Source organism: Lithobates pipiens, unplaced genomic scaffold (genome assembly GCF_037356315.1).
Source record: "Lithobates pipiens isolate NorthernLeopardFrog02 unplaced genomic scaffold, aLitPip1_a1.2 Scaffold_13, whole genome shotgun sequence".
Taxonomy (NCBI): domain Eukaryota; kingdom Metazoa; phylum Chordata; class Amphibia; order Anura; family Ranidae; genus Lithobates; species Lithobates pipiens.
In genome coordinates, this window is record NW_027507718.1 from 20,348,518 (window position 1) to 20,372,517 (window position 24,000).

At 38.4% G+C, this 24,000-nt stretch overlaps 1 protein-coding gene across 1 annotated transcript in view; it reads left to right on the plus strand.

Moving 5' to 3' along the window:
• Positions 1–23,485, plus strand: part of LOC143973961 (guanine nucleotide-binding protein G(q) subunit alpha) — a 199,189-nt gene extending 175,704 nt beyond the window's left edge. Inside the window, exons 6-7 of the mRNA XM_077474891.1 lie at positions 5,337–5,490; positions 14,855–23,485. Coding sequence (XP_077331017.1) covers positions 5,337–5,490; positions 14,855–15,045 — 345 coding nt within the window. The 3' untranslated portion in view covers positions 15,046–23,485. The remainder of the gene's footprint in view (positions 1–5,336; positions 5,491–14,854) is intronic.
• The last annotated feature ends 515 nt before the right edge of the window (positions 23,486–24,000 follow it).

Consider the following 24,000-nt stretch of genomic DNA (forward strand, 5'->3'; position numbering starts at 1 on the left):
TGGGCAATGTAGTCATTGTGGATGATTTGTTAAAACCCTGTTCTAAAAACCCCAGAATTTAGGGCAATCCTACCATATGTGGAGCATAGAGCACCTTCTAAAAAGTATGGTGAGGCATTGGGATACATTTTAGTGAGATGAGAGGAGACTAAATACCACCTAGTTATAACCTTAAGGTTGACTTCTGTCAATTAAATATTCAGGATACCCTGGAAAGAGGATCGAAGGCAAGGATGCCAGCAATCTAACTCAAGATCTGTCCCTGTCTGCCATATATGATAACTTTTGAGAGGAGCTGGATAGGAGTCCATATATCGTAGAGATACCCCTTGTAGACCCTGATCCCCAGTACACCCCTTTTCATATTCCCTTAAAGGAGGTTCCAACCTGGCTTATTTTATAGATATTTATTTGTGGCAACCAGAGCCGCTGTACGAAATCAAAGGGCCTCATACAGCCTACCTCACAGGCCCTCCTCCCCCCAATAATATCCAAAGGTATTTTTAATAAAAATATTACTAAGATCATTATTAGCGCCCAAAAACACAACATAATTTAAAATATCTCTGTTGAGTCTAAAAGATAAAACTGTACTGAGTTAATAAAGCTCTGTGTATGAATGAGGTCTTGGGGGTTCATTCACATGGGTGCTGTTGCCTGTACAGTATGAGTCAGTGTTTTTATTTGTGTGTGGCTGGAGCTGTGTGCAGACAGGCTACAGGGATGCAGCAGCTCTATGAACACAGCCACAAGTCCTAATTTGACAGATGTGTGGGTGCACAGTGTGAATTTGGGGCCACTCACCCACACCTCCACACCTGTCATAATTAGGACCTGTAACTGTGTTCACACAGCTGCTGCACCCCTATTTTTTTTTTTTAACCTTTTTATTTTTTTTATAATTATTTTTTATAATTTTTTTTTTTTGCTTTAACAGCCCTACTTGGGGGCTTTGGTGAAATATCAGGGGCCTAAACAGAAGCCCCTGCTCTCCATTCTATAACAATCTCACACAGCAACTGGCAGGAGGGAGAAGAGGGGAAGCCAGCAGATTGGGGGGGGGGGGGGGCTTGGCAGCAGAATGAAGGGCAACCTGGACAGGAGGAGCAGGGGAGACGGCGCTTACTGGAACATATCCCCTGTAGTTTCTCTCTGCATTCAGCAGAAAGCAGCAGGGCAGAGAGGAGGAGAAGCCAGCTTTCAGCTGCTGCAGAAGTAAACTACAGGAGATCAGTTCCAGTAAGTGCTGCCCCTCCTTCTGCTTCTCAGTTGCCTGGGCCCCTCTGTTCAACTGATGAGGACCGGTGGTACCCCCTTATCAGCAGCCCTGCTGGGGGGACTGTTATCTGAATGTCATGCATTTGTCTAGAGTTGTAATCAGATGGCATTTTTCATGCTCCTAGCAGAAATCATTACAACCTGGTCGGGTATATCTAAATTTGATCACTAAGCTTTCACTAGTGTCAGGTCAAATACATCTTGTTTGGATCAGGTTGTGTTTTTTCTTCCCCTGTGATTTCACATTTTGGATATACAAAACAATTTATAAAAATGAGATCATGTTAGGCTACTGGCGCAGGAAATATGAGTGAATTACAAGAAGCAATTTGTAGCTCTGTAAGGATCACAATATCTAATTATACTGAAATAATTTTTCAGCCAAATGGATGAAGGCTGGGCTTGGCAAATGTTGGCTAATACAGAATAATCCACAAGTCAAAAAGTGCTGAGTAAAAGATAACACTGTTCCATGATTCACACAGTTTGCCTTAAAGAAGAACTCTAGGAATGATCGGTTTTTTTAAATTTACATTGGGAAAGTGTGATTACCTGTAACTATATATTTTGCACATCCGGAGGACAGAGGAGTCTCAAAATCACTGTAGCAGTCTATATCACATACAGGAAGTTCTTTCCTGTTTCGGAGGAGGTGTTCAGTTTACCCTATGGTCGTTTGTGACACCTCCACCATTCAGAAAACCTGTTCTTTTCCGTGAATACAAAGTGTTCTTTATTTAAGTTGTTATATTCCGCGCTTAGGTTCAAAAAAGGGCTGCTGCCTTCCCTAAGGTTCTTTAATTAAAAGCTCCAATGTGAAAAAGTGTGTGTGTGTGCGTGTTTGTATAGGAGAAAATGGCGCTGGCCATCACCTGAAGGGTAATTCTCTCCAATAGCTCGCTCCTGAGTGTACAATGGGTAAGTAATTTAACTATATAAAGAATGTCCCATCACCTGAGTGAATATGCAAATGGGCAACTTGTACCTATTCCCGTGATCACTTTTACAAAGAGGATAAAAAGTGTATATTTAGCCTGTGCTCTATATTTGGTAAAGTGCTAGTGTGACTATATATATTATTTATATCCAACACCTACTACTGAGTGATGTTAATCGCATTAATTCATCTAGTATAGACAATATTCATGCATAAAAATACATATTTGTGGAAATCCATATATAATTAATAGTGAGTTAATGTATTAAAAAAAAATATCTAATGCAAAGTACATTAAGAAAAAAAGTGTATCAAATATGAAAACTAATAAAAAAGATTGTTGAGAACATAACAATAAAGTCCAGTCTTTAAATGGTGCAAAAAATCCCAAATTAGAAAGTGAATTGTGCTTTTCCAAAGTGACTCATGCCTGGATTTATCCATCAATGTGCTAAGGAATCAAGTAACTTCCATGCTCCCCTGCATTGGACGTGAGGGAGCCAAGGGACAGTCCATGCCCAGCGCATGAGGGGCTTCTGACGGTGGCATAGAGAACTAGCTCTCTCCATTGGAATATAGTGGGCAGCTAACTCTTTCCAACTTCCTCCAATCCCACCGAACACTTTGATAGTTTTGCATCTCTTTCATGAGGGTGTCAGTTGTTGCTTCTCATATTCAAATATGCTGTGTTCCTGCCATGGAAGAAGCAAGCATTTCAGTGAGGGAGATTCACCCCAGGATTGGGTTGAGGGATTAGAATACCCCAGTGTCTGTTGATCTAAAGGTGGAGGTGCCCATTTCGGATCTTGCCAGTATATATTCCTTACCCCTGCAGGGGTACTAGAATCTGGTGAATGGGGAACAGAAGTGGAGCACAGAAGTCACTTGATTCCTTTGCATATTGGTGGATAAATCCAGGCACGAGTCACTTTCTAATTTGGGATTTTTTTACACAATTTAACCACTTTCAGACCGGACCAATTTGCTGGTCAAAGACCAGACCACTTTTTGCGATTCGGCACTGCATCGCTTTAACTGACAATTGCACAGTCGTGCGACGTGGCTCCCAAACAAAATTGACGTCCGTTTTTTCCCACAAATAGAGCCTTTGGTGGTATTTGATCACCCCTGCGGTTTTTATTTTTTGCGCTATAAACAAAAATATAGCGACAATTTTGAAAAAAAACACATTATTTTTTACTTTTTGTTATAATAAATATTCCCCAAAAATATATAAAAAAACATTTTTTTCCCTCAGTTTAGGCCGATACGTATTCTTCTACATATTTTTGGTAAAAAAAAATCGCAATAAGCGATTATTGATGGTTTGCGCAAAAGTTATAGCGTTTACAAAATAGGGATAGTTTTATAGCATTTTTTTTTTTTACTAGTAATGGCGGCGATCAGCGATTTTTATTGTGACTGCGACATTGTGGGGGACCCATTGGACATTTTTGACACATTTTTGGGACCATTGTCATTTATACAGTAATCACTGCTATATAAATTCAGTGATTCCTGTGTAAATGACACTGGCAGTGAAGGGGTTAACCAGTGGGTGGCAGTGTAGGGGTTAAGTGTACCTAGGGGTGTGTTACTAACTGTGGGGGGGTTGGGCTTTCATTTAGTGAACACTGATCTCTGCTCCAATCACATGGAGCAGAGATCAGCTTCACTAGTTGCTAGGCAGAATGGAGAAATGCTGTTTACAATGGCATTTCTTCATTTGGCCACTCCGTGAGACGATCGCGGGTATGCCCGAGGCGATCGAGTCCGCGGGTCCCGCAACCGGACTCACGGGGGTCCCGACCAGCGCTCCCGATGGCAGGGCGGCAAATTTAAAGGGACGTACATGTACGCCCATTTGCCTGCCCGTGCCATTCTGTTGACGTACATCGGCGTGCGCTGGTCGGCAAGTGGTTAAGGACTGAGCTTTTATTATTTTCTCAACAATCTTTTTTTATTAATTTTAATTTTTTGATACTTTTTTTTCTTAATGGACTTTGCTTTAGATATTTTCTTTAATACATTAACTCACTATTAATTATATATGAATTTACACAAATGTGTTTTTATGAATATTGTCTATACTAGATGAATATACTAGATGAATTAATGAGTAACATATTTTTTTGCACGAACACCTCAGTAGTAGGTGCTGGATATAAATATATATGTAATACAGGCTAAATGTACACTTTTTTTAAATATTTTTTGTAAAAGTGATCGTGGGAATAGGCACAAGTTATCCATTTGCATACTCGCCCAGGAAGAGTGACTCACTGTGTGAAGTCGCCCTTCAGGTGATAGGGCATTCTTTCTATAGTAACAAATTGCCTACCCATTGTACATTGGAGGAGGAGTAAGCTATTGGAGAAAATTACTCTTCAGGTGATAGGCAGCGGCAATTTCCCCATATACACACACAATTTTTCACAAAGTGTTCTTTAATTGGCAAGTACAGATTGTGATGTCATCAGCTCATGGTCTAATTTCAAAATAATTTTCTCTTGGAAATCAGAAAATTTGTGCGTTTTGTGATCCAATGGTACCACCATTGATTTTGAAATTCGACCAACCAAGCCTTTATTTTACCTCATTTTGTTACAGAGAATAATTTTCGTGGCTGGGAATTTTCTTTTCTTTGCAGGAATTTTTTATTTTCTTGCACATGCACAGTTCTTTTTCGATTACATTTCTCGCACGATTCTCCCATCATTGATTAGAAAATTGTTTGTTTTTCAAAAAATTGTCCAATTACTCAAATTCAATGGCCGCATGAAAATCAGCTGTTGCTGCAGCCCACTAATGGTGCAAAATACGAACAAAAATTCTTTGATAAGATTTTCAAAAGAAAATGCTGAAGCATAATTTTTGTGCCAGAGTGGGAGGATTCCGAGTGGTTGTGCATGATAGCACTGTAGTAGATTGCATATGTCAATTGGTAACACCATAGGGCCATATTTATAAAGTAGTATGCACTGCATGTGAACATTCATAGGGCATGTGTTTTACCGGGAATTGACTGTGTGAATGACTCGTGAATGTCACATTCACCATTTTATAAATGCTCTATAGTGTTCACTGGAACACAGTGTAACACATGTCTCTTCTGTTGCAGAACCGGATGGAAGAAAGTAAAGCACTGTTTAGGACGATTATCACATATCCCTGGTTTCAGAACTCCTCAGTCATCCTCTTTCTCAACAAGAAAGATCTCCTGGAGGAGAAAATAATGTACTCTCATCTAGTTGATTATTTCCCTGAATATGATGGTAGGTCATAGTTTAAAAGGTCCTTTCACGTTGGCTGCTTATAGAGGGGATAAGCTGCATTGTCAAACCAAACACTGAAAATATAATTTTTTTCCACTCCATCCACTCTGATGTTTTCGTTAAGTTTGCTTAGGGAAATGGTAGTCCATCTTGGTTGTTCTAGGGCACACTTTTAACATTTTTGAGCCCTGTACTCATCAAGCTGTGGTTTGAATACCTGATTCCTAACAGTTATGGGGTTTATTTATTACAGGTACTTAAATAGAGCTTTTATATATAGTACAGTCGCATCAGTTCCTGGCATCAAGGAGCTTACAATCTAAGGTCTCTAAGTCACATTATACACCTACTAGGGTCAATTTAAAGTGGTAGTAAAGCCGCTGAGTTTTTTTTTTTTCATACCTGCAAGGGAAAAGGCATAATCTGCCAGGCTTTCAGCCGAGAATCCCCTGTGCGCATGCGCCGCTGCAGTCAGCGGCGCATTGTGAGGGGAATATTTTTTTTTACCTACAGGTAAGCCTTATTATAGGCTTTCCTGTAGGTAAAAGTTGTAAAAAGGACTATACAACCGCTTTAACTGGAGAACATTAACCTACCGGCATGTCTTTGAAGTGTGTAAGGAACCCGGCGTACCCAGTGGAAACCCATGCAGGCACAGGGAAAACATACAAACTCCAGGCAGATAATAACGTGGTTGACATAAAAATCTAAGTAATGCAATCAACTCAATCTTGCAGTAAATTACAATGAGAGAATGTAGAATGAGTTTTGCAATGTTTTTTTGCAGAAGCGTTTTTTAGCTGGAGCATTTTGTAGCTTATTTTAAGCCAAACTATACTCCCACAAAAGCTTTTGGCTCAAAAATGCTGAATAGTCAAGTTTTTCTGCGTTTTTTAAAGTTTAGCTTTTATCAGAGTTAGAGCGTTTTTACAGCTGAAAAACTCGTTTTAGAACACACTAGTTCTGTTTTTGTTTTTTTACCCCAGCCACAAAACGCCCCTGCCAAAAACCGCTGGTAACAGCCTATGTGTGAATGAACACATAGGATATAACGTGCTGGGGAATTTACTGGCTGCAAAAAAAAAAAAACTGAAGCTAAAAACTGCAGCTGTAAAAATGTCCAGTGTGCATGAGGCCTAAAAGTATATACATGTTACTCAATTTATCCCAATCCCGTAAAATAAAAAAAAGTTAAAAACATTTAGCAAGTTGTACCATCTGGTACAAGAATAAAATACTGCTAATAACAGTGGGAGTCATCGCATTTTTGGTGTATATTCATGCAGTGGTGTGTGACTTATTCTCTCAGTACGTATGATATTGGCCCTGGAATCACACACTGCCTCTGAGTACCACAAACTAAAAATGCTCTTGAAGTCCTTTTTAACCACATCAGCCCCGGAAGAATTTACCCCCTTCCTGACCAGAGCACTTTTTGCAATTCGGCACTGCGTTGTTTTAACTGACAATTGCGCGGTCACGCGACGTGGCTCCCAAACAAAATTGGCACCTTTTTTTCCCACAAATAGAGCTTTCTTTTGTGGTATTTGATCATCCCTGCGGTTTTTATTTTTTGTGCTATAAACAAGAAAAGAGCAACAATTTTACAATTTTGAAAAAACTGCATTCTTGTTTACATTTTGCTATGATAGATCCCCCAAAAATATATAAAAAAACTTTTTTTCCCCAGTTTAGGCCGATGCGTATTCTTCTACATATCTTTGGTAAAAAAAATCGCAATAAGCATTTGATTGGTTTGCGCAAAAGTTATAGCGTTTACAAAACAGGGAATAGTTTTATGCCAATTTTATTTTTTTTACTAGTAATGGCGGCGATCAGCGATTTTTATCGTGACTGCGACATTATGGGGGACACATCGGCCATTTTTGACACATTTTTGGGACCATTGTCATTTATACAGCAATCGGCGATAAATCTTTCCCATAGTTTGTGGACGTTATAACTTTTGTGCAAACCAATCAATATACTCTTATTGCAAAAAAATTTCTTTTTTCACCAAAAATATGTAGAATATGTAAACCGAAGAAGATTTTTTTTGGGGGGGGGGATATTGGCAAAAAGTTACAAATATTTAAAAAAAAAAATTTAAATTGTCACTTTTTTTTTATAGCGCAAAAATTAAAAACCACAGAGGTGATCAAATATCACCAAAAGAAAGCTCTATTTGTGGGGAAAAAAAAAGGACACAAATTTCGTTTGGGTACAGCATTGCAATTAAAGCTACGCAGTGCCAAATTGTAAAAAGTGCTTTGGTCAGGAAGAGAGTAAAATCTTCCGGGGCTGAAATGATTAACAATATTAACATAAAGCATATCAGTGCAGCCTCATCAGTACCCATCAGTGATGCCTTATCAGTGCAGCCTTAGTGCAGCCTCATCAGTGCCCATCATTGCAGCAGGGATCACAGGGAGGAATCGGGAGGATTGCTAGGCGGATAACACAGAGCGGGGATCTCCTTCTGTAGCACAGCTTGAAAGTGAAACGCCAGCCGCTGTCAAAGTCCCACCTCCTGGACCGGCATTGGACCAGTGTGCTGTCTATCATAGGAGACGGTCCAGGAGGTGGAACTTTGTTTGACAGCAGCCGGTGTTTCATTTCCAAGCTGTGTCACAGCGGGAGATCCCCACTCTGTGTGATCCGGCCAGCTCTCCTGCTGTCAGTATTCTGGTTGATTGCTTCTGGCAGAAGTGGTTCAGGCTTTTTTACAGGGCATCAGAGCAGGCAGGGAGGCAATTGCAGTTGTATAAAAAAGACCACCATGCTCCTCCTAGAAGTGATCAGCCAGAAAACTGTCGGCCCAGTCCGCCCCTGCTCCACACTCGCCCTCAGCTCATTTCTATTCGCCAAATGTGAGCAGGTTGGTGGAAGTTTTGAGGGCTTAAAGGGGTTGTAAACCCTTGTGTTTTTTTTCACCTTAATGCATAGGAGAAAGGTGAAAAAACACCTGGTAGTGACTGGCCCCCCAGCACTCCTCCTCGTTTTACTTACCTGAGCCCTGGAATTTCACCCGGCGGAGATGCGCTCTTCCTCTGCCCGAGGTTCTCAGCTCTTGATTGGGTAGATAGCGCAACCATTGGCTCCCGCTGCTGTCAATCAAATGACCCGAGGGGCGGGGCCAAGTCCAGGAGAGCGCTTCTCCTAGGGGGTTATCTGATGCGGTTCGGAGCCTCCGAGGAACCCCAGAAGAGGATGTTCAGGGCCACTCTGTGCAAAAAGAGCTCCACAGTAGAGGTAAGTATGTTTTGTTATTTAAAAAAAAAAAAGAGCCTTTACAATCACTTTAAATATGATATACTTCCCTATCTATTTACTAGATCTAGTACCATAAAAATTAGTCATTGTTGGTTGAGAGTTAAAAGTGTATCTATACCAAGAACAAATATATATATTTATATTAATATTATAAAATGTGTGTGCATATATAGAGATATGTGTGTGTCTATATATATATATATATATATATATATATATATATATATATAATATAGATTACAGGACACATGCAAAGAATTCATGGACCCTGATTATAGGTGTGTACCTTCAGGTAATTGGACACTGATAAAGCTTTTGGGGACACGTTCCCTGGGCTCTTCACCAATAACTCTACCCCACTCCATGAGTCCTCACTTTTTGCAAGTGTCCTAAGGTGGTGGACTTCTTCCCCTTCGCATAAAAATCAGTCTTGGCTTAAACCCTTTTTTTTTATATATATATTTTATCTTCAAATTCTTCAATTAACTCTTCACTGCCCTCTAATATCACAGGTAGGAGCAGTGCATCCAGATCGGCGCAACTTTTGTAAGCCTTGTGGGCCGTCTTCGGAACCCACACTGCGGTGTTGGTCTGTAATGTTGCTTTAGGCATGAACATGGACCAGGCGAAAGAGAGCCATTGCAAAGCTGCAAGAGAACATTTATTCTGCTAAAGGCCTGCACAACACTCAGTCTCAGAATGACTGACTGTGCTCCCCTCTTCATCAGAGCAGGAGCCAGTTCTAACACCATTCTCTACATCCGATTCTAGCTCCATTTCAGGCATGCAAAAAGCAGCCTATTAGACAAAAGCAGAATTCTCTGCACCTATGTTACAATTTCTTTGACAAATAATAATAAATCATACATGCTTTCAATTGAGTTATCGGTTTAAAAAAAATCTGCTCTCCAGACTTCTTTTCACCTGGAATTTTTTGGGTCTGCTCCTAGACACATCCTAGCTTTCAGGAAAATAAAATTCTTTCAGAGCCCATACTTGAGAATTGAGATGAAAGAGACATTCCACAATGAGATTCTCCTTCAAAGCTGTGAAACTGCCCAATTTCATTCAGGAGCTCTCCAACACAAGACCTTGTTGACCTGGGACAAGCATGCTCCTGTCCAGCCAAGAAAGGAACTCCCTGTTTTTGTGAATATTAACCCCAATCCTAACATCATGGAAGTTCTTGACTTTCACTGGAAAGTGGGGAAAAAATATACCACTCTTTCAGGCTGGGGAGGAGTGTTCCAGTCCCTCATGGCCTAGGAAATTTAGTCACTTTTGGAAGCCAAGCTCCCCATCAGCATCCTGGAACTCAGCAATGTAGATGGTTCTTCAACACTGGATCCCCTTCTGACGAGGACACCCAACTAAGGTGCACTCGGATAATGCCAGAGTTGTGGCTTACATTGACTGCCAAGGGACAAAGTCTTGCAGCCCTGAAGGAAGCAAACCAGATATGTGAAAAGTTGGAAAGAGGACTACCTCCGCTTGCACCGCCTGCATCAAGGGGAGTAGGCCCTTCACCCAGGTATCTTTAAATCTGATATGTCAAAAATGGGGGCATCCAGATCCTACCAGATTCAACAACATGCTACCTCTGTTTGTAGCCAGTACCAGAGAACCTCTAGCCTTAACCTCAGGTGTCTTAATAATTCCCTAGTCTCAGTTCAGGTTATTCTGCACCTTCTCTCCAGTGCAAATTCTGCTTCGTCTGCTCAAGAAGAATGCAAAAAAGGAAAACCGTGATTCTCATTGCACCTGGTAAACACACATACATGTGCTTCTAGCAGAAGACTTATGGCCTCTTTAGAGAATGCCAGATATGCTATCTTAAGGCCCTCCATTCCATCCTGCTTCTCAGTCTCTGGCTGTGTTGGTATGGCTGTGGAAACTCAGGTGTTAAAACATAAAGAATAATAAAGAAATTTCCAAGTCTGTAAATCCTACCTTGCTAAAAGCAAGAAAAGCCACTTTAGAAAGCTCTATCATACCCGGTAATTCTTCTTTGTCTGGTGTAAACACAGACACTTCAGTCTCAGAGATTACTCTGTGCCTCACTTTCTGACCTTTCTGCAATAAGGTCTTGACCAGAACTTGGCCTTAAAGTGGTTGTAAAGCCACTTTGTGTACTTTATAGATTCCTCTCTGTTCAATGATGTTATGTGTCCAGTGTATGTTTGATATAAAAAATATGTGGCTGTATACCTTATTTCAGAGCACCTCTCATGTGAGTGCCCGCCAATCTCTTCTCCCGATCTGAGAAGTACAGCGGGGGAAGGGGCTGAGAGTCCCTCGCTGACGTCAGCCAGGAGGAGAGCAGTGGGCGGTTGCGCGAGTGCTGAGAGGCACTCTGAAAAAAGTATACAGCTATATATTTTTATATCGGACATACACTGGGCACATAACTTACTATAACACTGGGGATTCTATTAAGATAACAAAGTTATAGCAGCGGGAGGGGCAGTCACCGACACAAGCTGACAGGCAGAAAGGGAGCGGGAGAGAGAACAGCTGATGATGGAGGCATGTAAACTGACCACGGTATCGGGCTCAGCAACCATGATAAACGTGGTCAATTTACAAAGGGGAGGGCAGAACCAGGCAGTATCAGCCAGGTATTATACCACACAAGATCTGTGCTGTTCATGATTTAAAGGAACAAGATTTTTTTTTTATATAGGGTATATAACCTCTTTAAGCATTCTAAAAAGGTACTGGTCATGGCCTTGTTCTTTCCCTTTCAAGGGCCTCTGGCTTTGCTCTACCTTGTAAAAACTTTTCTTCAAGGTGTAGCTCACATTCAGCCTTGCTTGCAGCACTTTTTGACTGTTATCTCATCTATTGTGCATCTCTCCGCATTGGTGCCCCCTCATGTAAGGAGCCATTCTTCATACATCACAAATATAAGGTTGTCTTACACCCAAGATCCTTTATTCCTAAGGTAGTATCTCTCTTCTACCTAAATGGGGATATAGTCCTACCATCCTTGTGTCCTGCTCCAAAGCGGCCTAAGGAAATCTCTCTTTATTGCTTGGACCTAGTTACAGCTCACCTGGTCCTTGGTTCATACTTAAAGTTCTACCAGGTGGATGCGGGAGGGAGGAGGAGATGAAGGGCTTAATGTGCAGGTCATATAAAGTGGGAGGATGGAGATGAGGGGTAAAAAAAATGCAGGATTTACAGGGCATATAGAGGGACAGGAAAGAGATGATATGTACAAGAGAGCAGCCGTGTGAGAATGTTAAAATGCAATTGCAAATTAATATGGATCCAACTTTTGAAGTCTGCTGCTGCCTTTGATCAATGCTCATTAATTAAATCTCCATTCATAAGTTTCCCCTTCCTCTGTTGTGAAATGAGTACTCTCAAATGTATACAGTAGTGCTGTTTTATGTTTGTGATCAGCGGTCAGAAGGCACAGCCCATGATCATCTGTTCGGTTTGTGGTTAAAGTGTGTATAAAGTCAAAACTTTTTTTTCTTTTTTGAGCGGGGAAGGGTTGTGTCAACTCTATATATACACTCATGGCCACTGCCACTAAGAAAGTGAAGGGGAATCCAAACTTTGCAGCCCCTTTCACATGGGCAGACCGATCGGGCCCACCTGTAGTTTTTTTTTAGACGGACCCGATCAGACTATCAATTGCCGTCTATGAAGAGGCAGGTTTGTTAACGGACATGTGTCCCTTAACGCCTGCTAGAGCTGCACGATTCTGGCTAAAATGAGATTCACAATTTTTTTTTTGCTTAGAATGAAAATCGCGTAACATCATCTTTCACATTATACAAAAAAATTGGACTAACTTTACTGTTTTTAGTTTTTTGTTTTGTTTTGTTTTTTATTCATTAAGGTGTATTTTTTCCCCAATAAAATGCATTTGAAAGACCACCATTTTATTCTCTAGTGTCTCTGCTAAAAATATATATATATATATAATGTTTTAGGGTTCCAAGTAATTTTCTAGCAAAAAAATACAGATTTTAACTTGTAAGCAACAAATGTCAGGTTTAGTCTTTAAGTGGTTAAACTTCCCTCATTTACAGACCGAAGTTCATCCCTTTGCTCTAAGAGCAAAATGTTTACAATGCATCTCTTTATCTCCGATGTTGAGATAAACTTGGCGGGCCGCCTGGATTTTTTTCTTTGTCAGCTGCCAGAAGGGAGCAGAGAACTTTCTGCACTTGTTACATAGAATCGGGAAATGCTGTTTTACGTTTGGGAGGGGAGTAGAATCGTAATTTCGACTCTTAACAATTAATCGTGCAGCTCTAACACCCGCCAACATCCTATCCACTAAAAACAGACAAATGAGGGATCAGTTTCCCATTCATTTATCAGATCAGATGACAGTCAGATGGAAAGCGGGCTGTGCCTGTGTCAAACCTCTCATCTGCCTCCTCAGCGGGGATCAGCGAACAGATTCCCCACTGAGCAGGCGGATCTGCTGGCAGAGTCCACCCGTCCCTACACTAAGGGGCCTTAGTGTCATCACTAGAGCAAGAAGTGAGAATACATTTTCCAATTGTGGCATTCAGTTGGCAACTGTCTAAAGCCTTGTACACACGGTCGGAGAATCCGTCGGAATGTGTCCTATCGGACCGTGTCGTCGTATAATCCGACTGTGTGTGGTATGCATCGGACTGATTGCGTCGGACCCAATTTTCCAACATGTTGGAAATATTTCCCAACCAACTGGGCTGATCGGACATACTCCGATCATGTGTAGAGAATTTTGATCGGACCAAGTGCCACGCATGCTCAGATCAAATTCCTACATCAAAGCTATTGGCTACTAGCCTGAATGTAGTCCCATCGTAACGAAATTACGTCATCACGTTCTGAAAGATCGGATTTTTTCGCCAACTTTGTCCGTGTGTATGCAGCAGTTTTGGACAAGATCCGACTGACAAAATCTGATGGGCAAAATCCGACGGACTTGGTTGTGGAAATCTCCGACCGTGTGTACAGGGGCTTAGAGGGGAATTGCCATCACTTTGGTGAGCTTGTTTTCTCATTTCCATTGCATCTCCATGACAGGAAGCAAAAGCAAATCTCCCCAGCAGGACAGAAAGCAAAATAACCCTGCTTTATTCCCCCCCCAAAAAATGGGCTATACGTAACCATAAAGCTAGTTGAACTTCATGATTTTAGTGCAGATTCCACGTTAATCTGAACCTGAGATCCAAAGGCTAAAGGCTATAAGTGCCCTTTTACACAAGGGTGTTATCTAAACTGATGTTTCTCAAGTACCCCTAACAGGTTATGTTATTAGGCTTTCCATTATTTTGCACAGGTGATTTGATCAGTTTCACTGCCTTAGTAATTACCACAGCCATTTGATCTTAGGGAAATCCTGAAAACATGAACTGTTGGGGGTACTTGAGGACTGGAGTTGAAACATTGTTCTAAACACTTGTGCATTGAACATTGAACTTGCATCATTGTGCATTTCATAACATTGCATTAGGAAGCCCAATCATTTTGAATTGTCCTCATCACCCCTAAATTCATACATACTGCCCTTTAATTATCATCCAACATGTTGTTCAGAATGTTTTTTTCCTTGTTATCGACACACATAGCGAACTTGGTACAATACTACATGATGTATCCTTCGTATACACTATTTATTGTCATCACCTACTACTGTTATTGATGTTGTCTATGTGGAATACATTTCCCTCTTTGTTTCTTTCATTAAAATAAGATTAAACTAAATTCATACATGCTACAAACCCACCAATCTTTCACATCTGTGCTGTATATGTTACAACACAGGTACCATGCAGTGTGTTGCATTGGGATGCTATTTAAAATTATTGGCAGATACCAGTACTGATGATATAAATTTTTTACATTGGGGTTCTCATTGTGCATTTATTTAAAGATCTTGTCCAGCAGACTGTGGGGCTTGAAAGCAGATTGTATTATGTCCCCACATCCATCTGACCTTTCAGCTTTGAAGGCACTTTGAATCCTGCAGAACTCAAGGAATGAATGCAACATTTGAGGCTTTCCAAATTCCATACAGTTGAAATTGCTTGTAGACTGTTTCTAAGTAAATGTACGCTTTCATTTCTCCTCTTAGGACCCCAGCGAGATGCACAAGCAGCAAGAGAATTCATCTTAAAGATGTTCGTAGATCTGAATCCAGACAGTGACAAAATAATCTACTCTCATTTCACCTGCGCCACAGATACAGAGAACATTCGCTTCGTCTTTGCTGCTGTCAAGGACACTATCTTACAGCTGAATCTGAAGGAATACAACTTGGTCTAACTGTGCCTGCTAGTTTTCCCAATCCCCTTTGGGCCATTGAAGAAATTCAAGGACTGTATTATCTATAAGAAAGAAACAATTTGCATAATACTAATTTATTGCCGTCCTGAACTCTGTGAATGTCCACAGAGTTTGTAGTAATTATTATTATTATGATTTTATTTAAACTATGTGGAAGAAAAAAGCTGCAGTAACCAGGCAGCACCATTTTCTAGGAGAAAACGACTTGTGTTTTGATATGTAAGTCGTGCACTCACAAGGGCCGGTTTCATTTTTATTGCTTCTTATTTTTTCAAGGCGAAAGAGCAGGATGCTTTTAGTTCTGCATGATGCTCAGAAGCTCCTTCTTTGTCTTTTAATCCTTTTCAAGTTAAGGTCTCCCCTATCAATAATCCCTTTCTGAGCCGCTTACACTAGTAAACAATTAGGCATAACTTTTGTTTGATTTAATTTTTATTTTATTTTTAAATTCAAGCCATCCTCTTTGCTAATTTATATACTTTTTTGAAGGATAAAAGTATTGATACTGTGATTTTTAAATTATTGACGTGTATAAAGTAGATTTGGTTTTTGGTACTGTCTTTTTGTCAATTCGAGGAGGATTTAAAGAACTCATATCAAGCAGTAGGTACATGAGTTCAGTTATTAGCCATCTACACATTATGATGACAGACAAGATTGCAGACTGGTGATTGAAATGTCTGTGCAAGATGACCAAGACTAACAAAAGAGAAAAATGAAGGGGTTCTTGTTGTTTAGTGTGCAATTTTTAACTTGGAGATGGGCTTACATAATCTTGGTGTTTTTTTATGTTTTACTTGCACATCCAAAATGCCATGTACACTACACATTTTCCCCCAGCTTTAGTGCATTATGTTTGACTTTACAGATGCATTTTTCTTAAGGTGATATTGTAGAGCTGACTGAATAATTTTTGCAAAACCAGTATCTAGTTTGCCAAATCTGGCTTTTTTTTGTACTGTACATAGACCATTAAAATGCCAAAACTGACTGATTAGGTTCTAATATCATCTGATGCCTGCCAAAAAAAAGCCATTTCACATTTTAAAGTAGGTATTTAATTTCTAGTATTCCATCCTATTTGCCAAACAAACAATGCATGTATTATCCGTTCAGGTAGCTTTGTATTTAACTTCTGGTGCCCTTTATGGTTAGGAGAAGAGATGCCATATACATCCTTTTTTCTTTATTTTCCAAACACCTTGAAGAGACTGGATAACAATTTAAGTGCATTGGTTTACTGAACTCCTTTCTAATAACAATGGTTAAAATTGTATAAACCAGGGACCTTTAAATACTTTTAAGAGCTGCTATTGTGTATTTTCTGCAAGATTAATAACCCGTATAAGAGGTCAAAGGATTAGTCCCATAGTAAAAAAAAATCATGTGCAATTATAACCTAGTAAAGGTTTTTTTCTTCTTTTTTTTTTCACATTCGCCCTTCGAAAATTTGCAAATTGTTCATCCTAAACCATTGGTGACTTTTTTTCAAGCCATGCAGATGGAGAAGAGAGGCTCAGCTGGGCTTTTTTTTTTTTTTTTTTTGTATTTTTTTTTTTCCTGTGCAGCATTGGCAGGGAAGGGGGTTAAGACGGATGGTTGTGATTGCTGAAGCCACTGCCTCAGGGATGCAGAGAGGAGCTGAGAATCAAGTGAACATCAATTACAGATGTTTACATTTAACCCATTCAGTCCTGACATATCTGTATCTGCCGGACACTGGAAGGTTTAAATGTCTGGTTTAGCACACTCCATCAAAAAGTTGGTTCCCTCGTCCAAAGTTCCCTTATTTGCTCCCTCAATATATACATGTAATTTAACAAGCATAGCTTAAAAAACTAAAAAAACTGTTTATAGTTATAGTGCATTTATAAATGCTATAATCATTGTACATACATCTCTCTATTTCTCTCTCTCTATCTCTATCTCTCTCTCTCTCTCTCTCTATATATATATATATATATATATATATATATATATATATATATATATATATATATATATATATATATATATATATATATATATATGGCAGCATCCATATTGGCTTTGTAATCATTAGTTTTTGGCAGACTGAATGTGCTGTATTGATAAATATGTATCTATGTAATTGTATTGTATGTCTTATAGCTTATTCACATTTTGAATAATGTTAATTATGTTTTTTTTTCTTTTCTTTTCTTTTTTTTTTATGAGAATGTACAATTTATTAGTTTAATAATGGTAGGGATTTTTTTTCTCTCCATTTAATTACTGAATTTAAAGTTACTCTGGTACCCAGTAGTAACAACTGTTACAAAACTATTTCTGAACAGTACACTTACAATGGTTGTCTTTGATAGAGAAAAGTGTTCAATTCTAAGAAATGTAAAGTTTGGAGACACCATTGATGTGCATCCTGTTGGCTGATAAGCATTCAAGATTCTGATTTCACATAGGTTAATAAGTAACCATTTACTATCAGCACAAGATGGGAGCAAAACTCTTGGAATTATCTTTTCAGTCCAAGGAAGTTCAGAAATGTATAATCCATGGAATGGCCTGGACAATTATATTACTCATTGGCTTTTTTTGAAGGGTAAAATAATCATTAAGGAAAAAAATAAATAAAAGCGCATATATATATATATATATATATATATATATATATATATATATATATATATATATATATATATATATATATATATATATATATATATATAAAATTTATATTTTAATCTAAACTTTTTTTATGGTCCTAATTGCACACTTATTGCTTTTGCAAAAAAAAAGAAAAAAAAGTATGTCAATGCATAACAAACCTAAGTATATCACTTACATACAGTATATTATACAAGGTGTTAGCACACTTCTAATGTATATAATTGTCACCAATGTTGAATTTCTAGTCAGTGAAAATATAAATATATATTTGTTTTGTTTTATTTTATTTTTAATGATGCTGTGACAGAAATGAAAATTGACACTGAAGCTTCACAAGATTTTAGTATTTGTAGTTTTTGTTTTGGGGTTGGGGGAGAACTAATATTACTATGCACCAATTTATTTGCAATTTATTTTCGTTTTACAGTAGGATGATGCAAGTATGCCATTCTATAACAAATTACCACAAAAAATACTCCTTGCGCAAGAGTCAGCTTAGAGGTAGCCATATGGCTGTTGTCCTTCTCGTTTTCTTTTTCTTTTTTATAGCCATTGAATTTGGTACACTTTTTTTTTTTTTTTTTTTTACTCTTAATGCATATGCCTGTTAGAGCATAGATAGTTACTTTATGTGGACAATCTTGCAGTTATAAAGGTGTAAATAACATAAAATAACAATCTTTACCATATTAATGCATTTTGTTAAATTGCCACCTCATCCCCCTTCCCCTACACACACACACTCACACACACCTTTATTTTGACATCAATTTAACTTTGTTTGCACAACACTAAAATGAACATTGCAAGGGTTCCCATTAAGAATGTGTCAGTATTTCCAGATATTATTGTCTTGCCTTATAAAATTCAACATCAGACATTGGTGCCTCAAAGCCAAAGCTGTAGGCAAAGGAAAACCAGAACTTTTTTTTTTTTTTTGTATTTGCCAAATTGAAGTGCTTTACTGAATGTCCTGCATGGGAACCTAGTCCGTTGATAGCACAAGGAAATTGTAAGATGTGTGCTTTTGAAATAAATCCTTTTTTTTTTTTATTTCTAAATAAAACCATTATAATTATCTATTAATGCGCTGTACTGCTCTGGAGAGGAAGGATTTCTTTACATATTTAAGCGCAGACTATCTCTGTGCCGGTGTTCAAAATGTTTTAATTCTACCCACATAAATACCTCTAAGTTGAGGAAGTAAATGTGTTTGGGGGAACGCATTTTAATGCATTGCTGGTCCATACAACACTTTACTGAGTGACCTATATATTTTGCTAAATGTGCAAGTTATTTTTTAATTTTTAGTTTTTTTATAGGGTGTAGAGGTTTGGGTCAGTATGAGTAAAAATGAAGGAAAACGGAACAGAGAGGCTGCAAAATGTGTCTTTTTGCATCCTATGTTGTATACAACTTAATGCTCTTCCATTACTAAGGGTCAAACATGTTACCACTCCCAATAAAAATTCAACACAGCGCTTTGGATTGTATGCTGTTTTTATTTTAAAAACAGGTGTATCCAAAGCTTGTATTCTCTTAATACTCATAATATTACAGAAGTATTTTCTGACTATACATCCAACCAAAGATCCACAAGTTGTGCTTCTGGGTGTATATATGTATATGTGAATTTAAGGACACATACTTACTTTGGATGTATGTGTATTCCTTTGTAATGTTATGTTATTGGTCTTTTACTCTGGAATGTCCTATTATTGCCACATCTTAAGCTTGGCAGAAGACAGCTGTTGGTATGTGGTACACCTTTTGAATAATTGAGCATCTGTTTTTTCAGCATTTAGTTTATTTAGCTTAAATTTGGAAGTTTTTACTTTTACATTTTTATTTCAGTTGTTTAGTATTAAACAGTGATGCATTATGCCTTTTCTGCGTCATGAATCTTAATTTTACATGATAAATTTATGATACGGAAAACATATTGGGGAAAAATGGCTTTCCTACCCTGGCAGTTCTTCCATTAGGGTACATGTGAATAGCACATGAATTATTGACATCCAAGTATAGGTTTTCTTGATTTAGGCATGTTACAGCCAAAAACAATTCTGCAGGCTCAATCAGTTTTGTGAAGATTTGCCATGCATATCTTTAGACTTGCAAAGGCAAAATGGGTGCCATAGACAAATAAATCTCTACTGAGAAAAAAATAGGTATAGCATAATGTTTTGTGTATATTTCTGCATCCTGATCTTAAAGCCCAATGAAACTTTCCATTTCCATTGGCTAAAAACAGTCCAGGTACAGTATATCAAAACAAAAGATGAGTAGTCTTTCTGCAAATTTTCTTTAGAAACCCACCATAGTCTGGGTAGAAAATCTGTCCCCCCGTAAGCATGCTTTAGAAAAGCACTCTTGCTATGTGTGTTCATCAACATGCTTTCTTGGCAGAGATCTGACACTCCCCCTGCTGATTCAGAGCTAAACATCTCCAAAAATCAGGAGCAAAAGCTTTGCTGATTTGAGAGCTCTATCTGTGACTCAACAATGTGTTGGACCTCTGCAGAGCGATCACTGCTTACACCAAGCATGGGTTGTTCTTCAGAATGTTGGCAGGGGCACACTTTTCTACTCAGGCCATGGCTGTGTTTTATAAAGAAAAGCAACTTTTAGGCTTGATGCACAGTTTGTTTTGATGCACCTAGAATGTATTTAGTGGTTATAAACTAAAATGATCAATTGGACTTTAAAATGTATGGCAGTAGGTGTAGGGGGCACAAATGATCAGTCAAAAAAGGGTCCAGCAGTAAGGAAAACAGATGTGCCCACACCACTGCTCTTTAAAATGGCTCACTTTTTAAAAGTTAAGTTAGCAGCTGACCTTTAATAAGATACTTTCCTGTCTAGGGATCCAGCTCTGTTCTCACCCGGCCAGTTTCTGCACTGTTCTTCGGGTCCCCAGGTCCACCATGCTGAGTGTGGGAAGTCGGCTGTGAAGCATTGCGCTGTGTGGTCCCAAAGCCACCTTGAATATGTGATGTGTCGCAGAAGGTTGTTAAGGGGGGTGGACAACTTTCACTGGAATGGCCTAGGCGAGTGAGGAATGGGTACCTGTCAAAACTAGGTACCTGCTCCTGCCAAAAAAAAATAATCCCTATAGTAGCGGGGGGGGTTAAGAGCGGAACTTTGTTTTTCAGTGAAATTTTGCTTTAATTTTCATGTCTGAACATAATACTAGAAAACCATGTTAAGTAGATCTTTACAATACTTGCACCTTTCCATATGTTCTATGTTTTTAAAACCATGCAGGTAATGGGGAAAAGCACCTGTTGAGCCTATCCGAAATCCAATTAGTTCTTAACTTCCTGTTTAGCTGACAACTCTGCACTTCCTCCTTATTATTTATTATTATACAGAGTTTCACAGTGCTTTAAAACAGGGCAGACAGTACAGTTACAATACAATGCAATACAGGAAGAATCAGAGGGCCCTGCTCGTTAATGCTTATAATCTTACGTTATGGAGTTTCGGGTGGAGAGGTAGTCCAGCAGGTGAGAACTCAGGCAGGGTTGACAGCGCTTGGAATTTTGGTTGGTTCAGCATTAGCAGTGTTTTCAACTCAATACAGGAAGTTAGGAGTTGACTGTAATTTTGGTAGGTAAATATGTGGGTGTACTGTTTTTTTCCCCCGAGACCTACGCTTTAAGAAAAATAGAATTATAAATAGAAATGTGATCAGCTATACGTAATAGAACCTCTTTGTATTGAGATTTGGGAATGGCCATTATTCCTCTTGTCTGAACAGTTTATGGTGTTGCTATTCTATTTGACATCACATCTTACTTCCTTTGATCTTCCAGCAAGCAGTGAGGTGTGAAATTGTACCAATAGATAATGAGGGAAAAAAATGTACCATGAGATCCACATAAAAAAAAGGTACAGTAGGAGATACTCTAATTAATTTGAGATTATGCTGTGAGTTATACCATAGACCTGTACCATAATGTGCCTGGCTCAGTTAATCCATCACCCCAACTTGTGTAGGACAGAAATAAATAGGACAGACCGATAACATGAACACCATTTATTTTCTGATGAGAATAGTCAGTTAAAAATGAGTCTCAGGAGAAAGTTGGATATATAACTTCTGGGGGGGAAGTTTGAGCTCTAGGAATTTTTGATTTTGTCTTTGCTATCATGATCACATTTGTAGCGCTAAATAGACACTTATTTAGCAAATGCACAATTTTTAAATTTCAGACTCTTTTACTGAACAAGTGATTTTGACAATGAAGATAACTGATGGAAAAAGTGTGTGAACCCATTTTAGTAAACATTGTAAAATCCACCAAACTGTTACTGTAGTTGGGAAAACAATTGGTAGGTATTTTGATCCTATATCCATTTGAAGTGTCTTACTTGAATCGCCAGTTCCAAATAGACTCGGCTTTGTCCGTTCTAAAACATGGAAGAAATTCTGTTTTAAGTAATTTTGTTGTTGAATCATGGGCACGACTGACTCAAAACACACAAGTCAATTGAACTACTTTGATACTTAGATGTGACACCCTGACGTTCTACTGTAGAATTATCTCATATCACATGAAATAGAGTAGTCTCTCAAAAACTGCAAGACATGCTAGCTGAGGAAGAAAAGTGGCACCCCCTTATTTTATCTCTATCAAGTTTCACGTTTAGGATGCAGTTAACAGGTTAGCATTGTGTTTTTGTTTTTTTTAAAACAAAATGTATCTTTTTTGTAAATTGAATGGTCAGGCGGCCTTTAGGAAACATGGCACAGTCAGCAGTGTTTGTTTTTTGGAGAGCACTGGTTTTATTTCCTGGTAGTCTACAATAAACACCACATTAAGTGCTTTTCTTATGCTATCATCATCTGCTTGATTACATCTATGTTTAAGTGCCTAGGTGTAACTCTAAGTCTTTGTCACCTGTTTAAGGCATGTAGGGTGTACCTTTTTGTGCTTACACAGCAAAAGTAAAAACTAGTCTTCTATATGTAAACTGACTGCCTGATTGTGTACAGGTGGAGGCCAAACAGATGATTTTAAAACCCCAGTTGTAAACCTTGTCAGTCCATGAGATTCAATATTTAAAGGTCATTGGAATTTGCTTCTGCTCAAGCAATATTGCACTTCCAACAGGATTCAGGTGTGAAAAGTAAGTAATCACACTTGTTTTATGTGCTCCAATCATCTGAGCTGAGTCCAGTTACTTTTTATAAATACATGTTTTCCATCCATAGTCTTGATTGCGTAAACCAGTTGAGAAATAAAGATATAGTAATATAAAATTGTGTGTTCTTTGTTAAATAAGATGGCCTTAAAATATATCTGACCGAGATTAAGATTAGATCACATTTTAGTAGTCATCTGTGACCAAATCTAGAACATACAAAACAGTATAAAATCAATTTATTCCTTAACCTTTCATGGGCCAGCTTTGTTATAACCTCTGGAGGACTTAATTTGAGCCTTCAGAGTTTTAATTTTAAGAAAAATTTTGTGTTAATTTACAGCTGAAGCCCAAGTCTGCAACCAAAAGCCAATCGGATGAGTTCCTGCTTAAATGATCACTGCAACAGCCAGATGTAGTCATCCATTTTTACCTTTGGTATGCAAATGTTTTATTGGTTAATGTTCATTTTATAAAATTGTTAAAATTATACAGAAATATAAAAAAAAATTAACCTTTCTTTTATTTGTAAATAACTTTACCGTGCATTGTATCAGCAACATAATTTGTGTTGTGATCAACAGGACAAGTTGCAGAATAAAATTTGTACTTTGTAACTACAGTAGCGCTAGTTGTTTTAACACTGACTGGTCAAAACTGGAAAAAGTGTATTTTTTTATATTTTTTACTTATTTTGCCTTTAACGTACATAGAAAATAAAATAATTCTTGTAAGACAATGCCACCAAAAGAACGATTTGTTTTTCCCCTTCCCCCAACTCATCACCGTGGTATCTTTAAAAATTAAAAGGTTTTTGCCAGTTCATAAGACACAAAAATGAAATGTAAAGATTTGTCTGGTGCCTAAGGCATTCAGGCAAAGAAAAAAGGGTGGTGAGGGGATGTAATCGATTGGGAATCTAAGCTAAAGGTAGGAGGAAAATAGAACTTGATCAATAGCTCCCATAGGGTCTCAAATGTATCGTATCATTTCGTTTTGCAGTAAGCTTCTCAAAGAAGAGAACTTGTGAATCTTGGTGCTTTACTTCTGGGGGGGGGGGGGTACACATGCAATTACCCACAGTAAATGTATGGCAGGTTTTACTTGGAATTTGTATTTACTTGGAATCAGGTTAGC